General features: G+C 43.4%; 2 protein-coding genes across 8 annotated transcripts in view; one reads left to right on the forward strand and one right to left on the reverse strand.

Moving 5' to 3' along the window:
• Positions 1-4,906: 4,906 nt before the first annotated feature.
• On the reverse strand, positions 4,907-6,904 carry senp8 (SUMO peptidase family member, NEDD8 specific). The gene is made up of 2 exons (XM_084010190.1): positions 6,887-6,904; positions 4,907-6,233 (listed from the first exon to the last, which is right to left on the reverse strand). The coding sequence occupies exon 2, from the start codon at positions 6,206-6,208 to the stop codon at positions 5,573-5,575; it is 636 nt and encodes a 211-aa protein (XP_083866316.1). The 5' UTR covers positions 6,209-6,233; positions 6,887-6,904; the 3' UTR covers positions 4,907-5,572.
• A 720-nt stretch (positions 6,905-7,624) lies between these two features.
• Positions 7,625-13,145, forward strand: part of myo9aa (myosin IXAa) — an 86,982-nt gene continuing 81,461 nt past the window's right edge. For all 7 annotated transcript variants that reach the window (XM_084008138.1, XM_084008143.1, XM_084008139.1 and 4 more), the window contains exon 1: positions 7,625-8,008. The gene's annotated coding sequence lies outside the window, so the exon portion shown is untranslated. The remainder of the gene's footprint in view (positions 8,009-13,145) is intronic.

The raw sequence follows: 13,145 nt of genomic DNA on the forward strand, positions 1-13,145 counted from the left end.
TTTTATTTCAGGCATTTAAAAAAAATCCATTTCAAAAAGCCCATTGAAACATTATGCAATATGAAAATTTGTAAAATGACCACAAAGTTTATTCTATTCTCTCTATAGTTCTGTTTGAGATCATTGCTAACTCTGTGGGTGAAACCTGATAATTGGGGTGTTTTCTTATCATCTCCATGGAAACACCAGCCAAGATGACATCATTCTACGACAGCGATTTAGTTTGATTGTACAAAAAACATAGTGGGCTACCTCGAAGGTTCAATGGGTAAAAAAACGTCTCATTTATCACCTGCCAGCAGACTTGAAAAGAAGCCGAATGCAGCGCCGCCACATGTTCATCTGTGTTGTGATTATCGGAGTTCGGCCGTGACCACAGACACGCCTCGCCTTCACAAACAAGTTGGATTGCTTCGCTGGATTTATGCGTCCATGTGCCCATCACTGACTGAGATCGTCACGTTCACACCCATTCTCTGGAGAGCTGTTGAAAGGCATTCTGGGAAGTATGGGGGAACCTGTCAGAGGACAATTTATTAATATTTAATACTCCTGGGAGGCATTGAATGTATGTTACTCAGACTTTAAATTAAAGTAGTCAGGATTCTTAGTTCAGTTTGATGCCGTTCATTGTCCCAGAGGTTGAATTGCAGCTCCTGATGTGGAGGAGAATCATCAGTGAAGGTCTGAATCGTCTTTACCACAGAGTTAAATTTACTGTACTTTTTTCCTTTTGCTCTCTGTGTTTCCATCTGCACTTCATCATCTCTCTGGGTTTATTTACTTCTCCTCCCAGCAATAACTCATCCAACCCAGCATGCCCATCACGGAGAGATCTGCGTCATGTTAAACTCTCCACAGAGTCCGTGGCCTCGGTGAGCAATATATTATGTTTAAAGGAGATGTAGGCTTACATGTGGTGGAGCTAAGAAAAACAACTTTGTGTTTATGATTTCTTTAGTTTGAGCCATTAAAGACAGAATGACTGTTGCTGTAATGTCTTTGATAGTTCAAATAAAGATGGTGTAGCATTTAGGTGGATTCTATTGGCATTGACATGGAATATAATATTATTAAGTATATATTCTTTAGTGTATAATCGCCTGAAAATAAGTGTTTTCATTAAATGTTCACTGTAATCCAGAATGAACAAGCCAAACACAAGCTCTAGGCACTTCACTGTTTTCCAGTTTTGGTCGTTCTCCAACACGCTCGGCACACAGGAGAAGTTTCAGTTGGTTGCAACCTGCAACTTTAAAGTAATATTCATTGTAAATGTAAAATATATTTCATGGGAAATAAGATAATATGCTTTCTTGTTGAGAATTAGATGTGAAAATTCATATGATGAACAATGTAAGGCTACGGCCAGCAGTGGGTTAGCTTAGCTTAGCTTAGCCCAAATACTCATAATGGGGGGAAACAGCTAGCCTAGCTCAGGTCAAAGGTCATGACATGTCCCTACCAGCATCTCTAAACCTCACAAATTAAAACACGACATCAGTACGTACATAATCAACAGTGTAAACATTTAAAGTAGTGGTTTAGAGGTGATGTTAGTTGGATTGTGTCACCATTGCAAAGAGCTAGGCTAGCTGTTAAGCTAACCAGTAGACTCTCTACTAGACAGCATTTGCGTATTTTCCCCAAAGTCTCAAGCTATCAATAGATTTAATAGGTTTAACTTGGGACTACAGTATTTATTTTCCTGATGCTAATATCAAAATGGGATTCACGATATTATTTATAGTCAACTTATGCACTTTAGAAGAGATATTGCTCCAAATCCCCGGTTGCCCCTCGAGGTTGATGAAAGTCCACCTTAATAGCTGCTCGCACATTCCCACATGTGGGTTTATATTAGTCGTGTTCTGCTGTTTCACAACACATTTTAAGATGAGTGAAATATGTTTACACGTTGAAGCCTCCAGGTTCTCGTTCTCTGCTGTGTTTGCTGGATTTCAGATGTGTTTATCTGCAGGGACAGATGTTCTCACTGACTGACCTATATAACAACCGCGGTCCACCACCTGATCCTGAATGCCGGTGGAGCATCTAATTCTTGCCTTCCCCTCTCATCCTGTGCCCGTCGTGATACGGACTCTGGCCTACTTCCTCCTGAACGAGACGTGTGAACGAGCAATTGCACACCTGGAAACGCCGGCGTCCAGGATGCAACCGTGTCGGCGCTGGGCCTCTTGATAGGACGTTGCTTGTTTTAATCAAACCGAGTCTCACGCACTTTAAATGAAGCTGAAACGGCTCCAAGTCGTTGTAGTTGGTTGCAGATGTGTCTTGACAGGACAATGATGTAATGTAGAGCCAAAAACTCCCCAAAAACAGATTTATTTCAGATGACAGCGACCGATCTGAGCTCAGAGTACGTTCTGCATGTGTGTGTGTGTGTGTGTGTGTGTGTGTGTGTGTGTGTGTGTGTGTGTGTGTGTGTGTGTGTGTGTGTGTGTGTGTGTGTGTGTGTACCTGCTCCAGGCCTGAGGGGTCCTCTGGTCCTCTCTCTGACGAGTAAATGTGAACCACCTGGCGGAGGAAACCTTGGCTGCTGCTCCTGAACTCAATTACACAGAAACACTGATGAAGAACAGCGGTGAGTTCGCTAACGGACCTTTGCGTTTGTTTAAATGTCTATAAAAATACATTCTTTATTGGGTTCAGCTATACGTGTGTGTATTTTTAATGCAGGTAGATAGAAAACATGTTTTGTAAGTCTCTTGGAGGAGCACATGTCCAAGTCACGTCCTCTCAGCGTCACAGCATTTCAATTCCTCCTTTCAAAGCTGCGTTCACTAGCCAGGACCACAACACAGCAGAGGGCCTCACACAGGAAGTCCTACAAGAACAAATTTCCTTCTTACTTTTGTTCCGAGATTTGCTGTTATTTTGTCAGGCACCATTGATTACTTGGATTCACGAATGTGCTCTTATTTGTTTCTCTTCTCTCAGGTTTAAATGTAATTTAAAGGAACATGAATGTCATATGATCACATTTAGACTATTCTAGATTTTAGAGTAATTATAACAGCTGGATTATTATATTTGTAGGCTAAATAAATACTACTGGAGCACGGATTGATTAAGATGATAAAAAGCCTTCATATTGTGTAGCTTCTGCTCTTTGGTGCTCTTTGATTTTCCTGTAGCTTCCTTTTTCTTCTTGGTGGCATCTCGACCACCAGTTTATGATAAAAGTGACATCATTCAGCACTTCCTTAAGAGACTGTTGCTGCATGAGGCCCAATGTGAGTTTGGTTTATACTATTATATGAATACTGATTTCATAGAAGCCTCCTGTAAAAAGGTCAAAGGCCATCTTCCACCTCTCCTCTGTGTGTTTAGTTCACGGCTGTGTGTTTAGTTCACGGCCCCTCAGCTGTCATCTGTTAGCCTCCTGCAACACAACAATAGCACCAAATGCTAAGAAGCTTTTGTTTTATGCCACAGAAAAGCTGTGCATCAATGTATTGCCAAAAAAGAGCAAATCCCACGGTACGGGATTTAGTTGGATTTAAGTTTATCCGTTGATTATCCGGCACAGAACAAGGTGTGCCTTTGTAATATGCCTTCAAATTACGCCACCGATCCCGTGCAACACGGTTAAGAGTCCCGAGATGACAATAGACAGAAAGTGGAGCTCGGTTTTTCCTGAGTGGTCTCGGCAAAGTGGCCATTTAGAAGAACATCTGTCTACATTAATGTGCCTTTGTCTCAGTAATGCAGTGCACCGCCAGGGTGGTGAATGCCCCGGCTTTGTGGCACTTTATTAGGACAATGGTGAACCCTGACGGCTCGCCTGACTGGTTACTCCGGGTGAAATACGCCAGTGGGATGTCGATGTGCCAGAGGAAGTAGAGCAGAGGGTGGAAGCGGTCCAGGCAGGGTGAATTACAGAGCAGCGCAGCCAGTCAGACCAGGAGGTTCCTCCTTTACACGATTACTGATGAGGATTTCTGATTACACTGTATGTGGTCAGCTGGTTTCATGAGGTCAGATCTAAAACACAAAGTCAGCGTTATTTTTGCTGCACGTCTGTCCGTGTTGAGATCTTAAATCATGTTCCGACTGCTGTTATAATGCTGACTTATAAATATGTCAGAGGCCACAGTCTGACTCTGAATAGTAAAGTTGTAAATAAAGAATAGTTTGGCTTTCCTGTGTTTTATAATTTAAAGCACAATACCGAGTGACGGCATGTATTGTTCTACTTTGAATGCTGTTGCCTTTTTATAGAACATAAATGTATTTTAAAACATGCTACTAAAATGAAAGTCTCCGTTTACGTTGTCTGAATCGTAAATGTGACAGATTTCTTCACAAAAATTTATTTTGAACTCTGCCCCGAATGAGTTTCAGCTTTATTTAGCTACGATCCGTCATGTTGTTGCGTTCTTGTAATATGTTCCTTACTTTCAAACCACAAAGATAAGATACTGTTCAGTGTCGAATTCCAATACATTTTAAGCTCTGATTGAATTGTTTGTACAAGCAGTGAAGCAAAACGTACTTGTAAACACTAACAATTCACTTTCTCCGTTTTTTAGCTTTGTTTATTTATTTTTAATCTATTAATCTGAGTTATGCCATTGTATTTATTTTAAGCCCGTTTTGTATGATTTATTTATTACAACAGATCATTGTACCTAAATCTTAATTATCTTCGTGCCAGTAAAACACCCAGAAGAATCTGTTACCCGATGATTCAGTAAATGTGCATACATATAAACACAAGTGAGGTAATTGTGTATTCAAAAGGACATACAATTTAGTTTTCTAATGGAAATGAATGGAATAGAATAATGAAAATGTCAACATATTTCCATGAATAAGACTTGAACTTGATGATAAGAAGACAGCTGGGACCTCAGATAAAAAAACACAGAGCACATTTATAATATTATCAACAAAAATGTGACAATACAGTTTATTAGATCAGCACACAATGAGTTTGATACTCGGCTTTTGTGAGAACATATCACACATTCCACCGCTCAACATTGCCCTTTGTCCCATAAACAGTCACAACAGAGTGCAGCCTCACCCTCGTACAGCAAGTTTATTTAAAATGTCTCCAAACTAAACGTTTGTAACTGCAGACGCCTGAATGTGCGACACAAAAGTAGGAGCCAAAGTCAAGATTCACATTCTTATTGTTAATTCTAGTTCATTTAAAATGACCCTGAGCAATAATCAGTGTAAACAATTCTACATTCGCCCCAAAAATAACACAACGAAGCCTGTGCCTCCTCTTTGACGCAACACATTCTCCACCCGCATTAAATACGTACATGGAAGTAGATTCCTTCATAGGCATGCTGGTGTTCAGGTTTACATATTGTACATGCATATACAAGGCATAAACATGACACCACGTGTTCAATGAACCATTAGGAGATTCGTAACAAACCATAAACTGTTGTATCTTTGTTGCAGTGACTGTAATAGAAATATAGTTAAATACTGTATTCAAGGAGTGCATTCAGATGCTCCAGCAGGAGATATGTAGAGGCTGACAGCTGTTCTGCATATAGTGAAGGGCAAACAACGTGCTAAGGAAAGGTCATAGAGCTAGACTCTGGATCAGTCTGCTCCACTCAGCCCTCTTCTGGGTGATGTAGGCCGGGGTGAGGACTTGCCCAGGAAGGCGTGGCGAGCCCTCCACCCTGGCCTTCTCACACAAGGCCTCAGCGATACAGATAACGTACATGCCGCAGTCGTAGCTGTTCTTCTGCGACGGGCAGGGCTCCTCCACAAACGACGCTTTTCTCCCCGCGCCCAAGAAGGGCTCCAGGTTGATGGCGATGCGCCGCGCATGCATGGAATTGCTGCCGTTCTGAGAGTCGTAGTGCGCAAAGTGGTTGGAGCCGTGATGGTAGACCAGAAGGCTCCAGTGGGATCCCCCGGCGGTCTGGTTGGAGTTGTCGTTGACGGCGAGGAAGACCCAGTGGCGAGAAGCGAGATCCAGCGGCTCCAGAAATAGGGCTAACTCATTAGGGCAGGAGGCACATTTGATGAACTGGGTGACCTCTGGGCTGATGAAGGTGACGGTCTCCCCCAGGACCCTGAAGCGCTCGGCAGCAAAGTACTCAAAGGCAAAACCAATGACTTGGTCGTTGAGCCAGTAAGGCCCTTCCAGCAGGGAAGCATCGGAGCGCCGCAGCAGGCTGTCCTGGTAGCTCAGCACGACGGGGTCCATCCTCCAACACAGTCAGAGTGCCTGTCTGGAAAACACAGATTTCAGTGTCAATCTCCACAAAATGAATACATTATCAATTCATCTTTACTCATTTATCCAGAAAAAATACCAAACTTTCCTTCTCTTAATTGTGATGATTGTCTCTTTTTTTTATGTAATGTCTCTTTAGGTTTTTAACTGTTGGTCTAAAACCCACAGTTTAATGTAACGATGGCGCTTTAGGGGATTGTTTGATCAATGTGTCAATAAAGTATCCATCTCTATTTTTTAAACAGAGAAAACCTTGTGAAAGCTGTTTCAATTCAACACTTACTGTGGTGTGTGATTTATTTAACTTTACTGGAGCCGGCCCAGTTATGGTTCGTTGGTTTGGACCGTCACTGACAGACGCGTTCATATGGAAGAGGTTAGTCGTGTTAAGATATATTATAATTTACACATATTTACTGTCACACTAACGTTAGCGGGTGATGCCACTGCGAAGTGTCACATCGGCGTTTAGCCAGCAGGCAATCTCACTGATGAAACGGTTTTACGTTAGCATGAGCTAGTTAGCTAGCCGCCACTTTTAACCCTCACACGAAGCTAAAAGACTCCGCTACAACAGTCATTTTACCTGTACGACATAAACGATTTACTGTAAAATAAAAACAAGAGCACTACATTAGATGTCCCTACCTGTAAAAGAGACACTTAAATAAAAAGTAGCATGAAAACTGCGGTCCTGTCCCTCATTGCAGTAACTAACGTAAACCGCCGCTGGGAGACGTTGGACGTGTTTGCGACAGGATACCTGCGCGCGCAGTCCGTTTACTGAAAAAAAGGGTTCCCGGTCTGTTTCGTTACATCTCGGCACCGGAAAGTCACCGGCGTTTAGGTTTTACAGCTATATAATCGGAATGACTGGCTGTACACGTTGAAAGCAGCACATCTCTCATCGTGACAATCTCGTGTGACAACAACAATAAACGCCCGGGCTCTTTTTAATCACCGTTTTTATAATCATGTGGTGTGACGCGTGTGCAGCGCTGCCGTGTCATCTCATTCCCACTTCCTGTTGTTTCGCCTCATCCATGGAAGCAGAAGCGCTTTAAAAGATGGCGCCCCATTCATTCCTAGGATGATTTTGTGCGCACGTAGCTCGTGATTTGAGTCGTAGTGGTTCAGAAACGTGTGTTTATTATTTTAGAGCCACTCCTTTGCGCGTGACTGTGTATATGAAAGTATTTTTAAGGGCGTTATGATGAACGCGGAACTTGCAATACCCCTTTCCAACCACTACGTTAAAATCCCCCCCCCTACCCCGGTTCCGCATCCCGGAGGCTCGGCTCCGTCATCATGCTCCCTCCTAGTCTACATCCTCGGTCCTCCCCCTCTTCATCTATCTCCCCGCCCAGTAGGAGAGCCGTGACCGCGCACTGCCGCGCGTCCCCGCAGCGGCCGCACTGATTAGCAAGGCAAAGTGGAGTTTTTTTCCAGCGACCGTCACCGAGCTGCGAAGGACTGCGTTAAAAAAAAAAAAAAATCACATTCGCAACAGCGAGAACGCACGGATATTTAAAAAGAAAAAAAGGAAGGAGCGCACGTATTCAGCGTGGACTTGAAGCTCGAGGAGTTGTTCGGAGGCTGAGCGGCGCGCGACGAACGGAAACAAATTAATTCAGTGGGAATGCAGGGAATTAAATAGAGATTTAAGGGTGTTTTTTTTTGAGTGCGGCTCTGCAAACCATCCCGAGAGAGAGCAGACGGGCAGGAAGAAAAGTTCCCACCTCCAGTTGACTTCGGCGTTCACGTCTGGAGGTAAGAGCGTGATGTTGTTTGGTAGTTGGACGCTGGTGAGTGTGTGTGTGAGTGTGTGTGTTGCCCCGCACAGGGACGAGGGGCTGCGGGGCTGGGAGCAACCAGTGAACCAAAAAACTTGTTCCTTTAAAAAAAATATATAATTTGTTGTTGTTTTAAAAAATATAATTTGCAAGATGTCCGAGCTTTTAAGGTGTGTATGGGCTCAGTGGGTGCTTTTTGTTGTTGTTGCTGTTGTTGAATGAATCGTCTGTGTGTGTGTGTGTGTGTGTGTGTGTGTGTGTGTGTGTGTGTGTGTGTGTGTGTGTGTGTGTGTGTGTGTGTGTGTGTGTGTGTGTGTGTGTAAAGTTTGAGTTGCCGCTCTCTCGTCATGTCATCCAGTGTTTGATCTCTACCTAAAGCCACCAACATGTGCAGTTCTGTAATAATGATGAATCCTGTCTACTCCTATTGATTTATTCCTGAAGCATAACACCTATATTTGCATCAGTGTGATGAGACTGTGTCAGATTTCTTTGTATAAATCTGGAATCCCTGTGCATTGATGTTGATATGCATTCAAACAAGGCACACACACACACTCGTATAGGGATGATACAGCATGAATGAACTGAGGCGGTATTTTAAGCTCATAACAGGATGATGTTGTGTGCTGCAGTAGGGTGGGGTGACTGTTTACATGTATTATTTAGTGGAGGTCAGGCTTATAATGCAGCCGGAGCCAGAAAGACTGCAGAGCAGCTGTAATCGTACAGGAGAGAGGTCTAACGGGGTGAGGAAGCTGCTGAATCATGGGTGAACGTCTCCGGTCTGTTCGGTGGACGGAGAGTCGAATTCACACACTGCGTGGCTGCAACCCCCCCCCCCCCTCACAGCAGCAGATATCAATCTGCCTTTTAATGTGCCTGTAGTTTTCCTTCTGGGGGCTTTGGCCTACATTGTGTCTGTGCTGCTCCTTTTGTACTTGCTGAGGATCCTGATGCCTTTTTTTATTTTTGCGTTGTCAGTAGAGTGATGACAGGAAAATGAGGGGAGTGAACATGCAATGAACGTCCTGTAACGGGTGACCTACACATCTGCATGGAGCCCTGGTCATCTTCCATCAGCGACTGTGTGAGATTCCTACAGTGTCTCTATTCGTTTTCCGTGATTATCGAGGGCTGAAAGTCTTTGCTCCATGTTGCTGTAGATCAGTATTCCCTGCATCCTCTCATATCTGCAACAGGACCTTTATTTAAAGTAACTGTGACCCCCCCTCCCGAGATCTCGTCCTGGCCTCGGCTCGCCACAGGTGATGAGGGTAAAAAGTGGGTCTGTCCTGCAGGAATGTGAGGTCTGAGAAGACGCAGCTGCTGTAAGCATGAGAGAGGCGGCCCAGGCCTGAGACTCCAGCAACTGGTCCCTGTCGACATCTGACACCCCACAGCCCCCCCACCCAACCTCCCACCCCCGGCCTCCGTCTCTATCACACCGGGCTGCGTCTGTGTCGGGGCGATATCGCCGACACCACCTGAGGCCGAAGCTGTGGCTTGAAAGGTCGTGCAGGAGAGCCGTCTGCACGCCTGCAGCAGAGTTTGTGGTTCTGTGAACGTGTTGCAAGACGACGTGCACCTCTAATTATACTTTGTGGATGAAAGCGTGTAACCTTCTAAGACTGGCTCGATGAAACAAACCGTTACATGGGGGGAAGGGGGGGCATCACGTCATGCAGCCGCGCAGATACACGATCTCCCGTAGGATCCAGGCGATGTTCGTCTCAGAGCCACTGTCACCCTGAGCGCTCCGTCTACCTGAACCGGGGCGTGGCCTCACTATTTGGCAAGTCCTGTTCCTCGAGTTCAACTCAAGTTCATACAGATTCATACATTGAAGCTGTGGCCATGTGGCTGAACTTCCTGTTAATCAGTCGCCTGTAAAGATGGAGGGAGGGGGCTATAATGAATATATGACTGGAGATTTTGAAAGAGTTCCCAGAGGAAATGTTTGACGGCCTTTCCACGCTTCATACCCGTAACGTTGCCGTGTTTTTTGAGTTATACGTCCTCGGATAATGGTGAACAAACTGAGGAGCCCTCCTCTGTGTTTCCAGCACGCCGTAAATATACTGCAGCACATTTTAGATGCAGACCAGCTGAGACGTGACGATGGCAGGAAGAGCAAACCACCGCTCTGCAGTTTTAAACCCTCCTGTCATAAGATATTTATCAGCAGTGAATCAACTCCGTCTTTATTTAGAACCTCGCATTCTTTTGACAGTGAAGTATGTCTGTGGTTTTAGACAATGATTCTGTAGATACTGTACAGATTTTACAATCAGCGTTGGATTAAGAGAGTGGCGTGACTACATTTCTGCTCCATCTCTATAAATCCAAATAGGCAGAATATCAACTTTCACCCACTTTTCACATTTATTTTTGGGGGGGATTCGTCACCACAGGTTTGGAAACGGTTGTAAACGCATAGTTTTCTGATGCATTTCTAACAAAACGAGGATAAAGTAACATTTATTTTGGCTTGAACCACATCGAGACCCTAATGGAGAGTTACGGTAACTGAGCTTAAATAGGTCTTCCCATTGATATATTACCACGAATGATGGGACGATATAGGATTTTATCGCAGATCGGCATAAAAAACACTCACAATAAGTCCATTGTGATGAATTTCCATTATTGGGGTAATATCTTCACAAGGCTGTCTAGCTCGTTATCATAATAAAGAGAAAAATAGAAATAATGCAGGAATTAACATCATATTTAAACAAACATTTATTGATCCTTTATATTTATGCTAATGAAAGATGTGTGTTCCATCTGTGATGAATAAAAATCTAAGGTAAAGTCATTGTTAATCAGTCATCGTTAATAATTGCAATTCACGACATGAACCCGATGAGCATCAAACTGCTTAACAAATGACAGCAAAGCATGCTGGTATCACTTTACTCTTTGTTCATAACCAATTTTTCCCCTGCGTCACAGATAAGACACACTTTTTTTTTAAAGCAAATGTCCTTTTTAGTGAAAAACAATGAAATAATCTTCAATAAGATGATCATGAATCATAAGGTCTTCCTGCCAAAATAAAGGAAAAATCCATTGTTATCCAAATTTATATTTAGATCCTGTATTTTTAACATCTCATCGTTGTCTAACATGGTAGCGAGCTAGACTGATCCCTGAATTAATCCCATGCCTGATTGCCACGGTTTCAGTTTTAGTTCCTGACCCCCGCGACCCCCATCATCAGCCCCCCCCCCCCCCCCCCCCCCCGAGGTGTCACCTGCTGAACCGAATTGCAGCCTGTGTTTGGGGGGAGGGGCAGGAGTCACGTGCTGCAGGCTCACAGGGTCGGGACGTCCTGAATACAGTGTTGTGGCCGCATGACGGGATTGTGTGGCGTAAGTGATTGGCACTCGCATGAAGTCATTAAAGAGGGAACCTGCTTGTGTTGCACCGAACAAAGCTCCCTTTTTTTTTAGTAGGCCATTATACGAGCGAGGCTTTGGCCTCAAAGGCTCAGCTTCCCTGCATTTTGCATTTCCCCTCATTAACTCGCTGCTGCTGCTAACAGTAGCTGGAGCGCCGCGGAGGGAAGAACGTGCATTGTGTCGTTCTTTGGCGATTTGTTTTTGTTTACGTGAAATGGGCTTAACTTATCTTTAATTAATCCCTTTCTTTTTTTTTGTTTTTAAATGGGGAAAATGGAGTCAACAAACAATAGTGATCCGTGCGGAAGCTCAGTTTATGTTCCTCTAAATTAAATTCCATCCTCAGAGGTTTGTGTTGGACGGAGAAGAAAGCCCCCCTCTGTGGTAATTTAGTCAAAGCTTAGAAAGCTGTCGTGCAAAGAAAGCAGTTTGCTCGGCTTTAAGACCTTTTATATATTATTTAAATAATTACACCACTAGAAAGGACATTCTTAATGAAAGGATGAAGTTAGATCAATTGATGTCTGTCTGTCTGTTAGTCTGATTTTTGGTGCTGTGACACAGCTGTGACAATAGCTGGTGCCCCCCCGCAGCCTCATGGTACAGAGGGGACCGGGCCCTCGGTTAATCCCCCAGGCATGTGCTGTTGTGTAATAGTTGTGCACCGAACTGTCAGTTTGCAGCGCTGCCGTCAAAAAGCCCTCAACACTCTCAGCCTTCGTGCAGCAGCACTGGTCTTATAGCCTGTGAGAGGTCTTCAACCTCAACACAGTGACACTATTACAATATGCATTTGTGTTGCTTATTAAACCGGTCAATAATAATATGTAGTGCAGCCCTAAAGGTACTTTTTGTATGTATACAATCGTAACGCCATTAAAATAATGATTGTTGACATATTCATATATTTATAGAACATAATTTAATTCTAAACGTTTAACAAATAGGAAGATTATTATTTGCTTTTTTTTTAGGTTTTTAATGTGTATTTTTGGACATTGTCATTTTTGGAAGAAGTAGTTCGGGATTAAATAATTTTTGGGACCCCCTGCAGTAGCTCTGTGACCCCCAGGGGTCACGGACCCCCTGTTGAAGATCTCTGGTCTATGTCATAAATCAAAGAGTTCAAGATGCTTTGCCAACTTTTTCAAGGCATTGCTGCATTCTTTTTTTTTTTTTTTTCTTTTTCCATTCATCTTCTCTCTTTGGAAGATCGCCGTGTTTTATGAATGGAAAAACCCTCAAAGTTCAGCAGCACCTTTATCATCGAGCACAGAGCCGAATGTGATGCCGTCGCATGAAAAGGATGCTAAACCAAATGTTCGACTTTCCAGCCCCAAAATGTTTTGTGTGGTTTTCCAATTCTATATCACTTTTACAAAAGGGCAGTTATTTTTTTTACTAATACAAAGAATTAAACGAAAATACCATTGAAAGAACAGGGCGTCGAATACAGTTTGTATGGAATTTTGTAATGGTGATTTAGTACATTTCAAGAGATATGATTGTATTGGAAAGGCCGGGAAATCAATTGAATAACTTAATTCACAATTATCGCACGAAAAACCGCTTCATGTAAAATGTGAACGAGGGGCCAGATATTCTCCTCCATTCAGAAAGGAAGAAAGTAAGAGTTGTCTCGGCGGTGCGCTGCTGCTGCTGCTCTTATCTGTGAGGAATTCTGTCAGTTTACACTTACAGTAGTCT

The sequence above is a fragment of the Eutrigla gurnardus genome (assembly GCF_963514095.1).
Source record: "Eutrigla gurnardus genome assembly, chromosome: 1".
Classification (NCBI taxonomy): domain Eukaryota; kingdom Metazoa; phylum Chordata; class Actinopteri; order Perciformes; family Triglidae; genus Eutrigla; species Eutrigla gurnardus.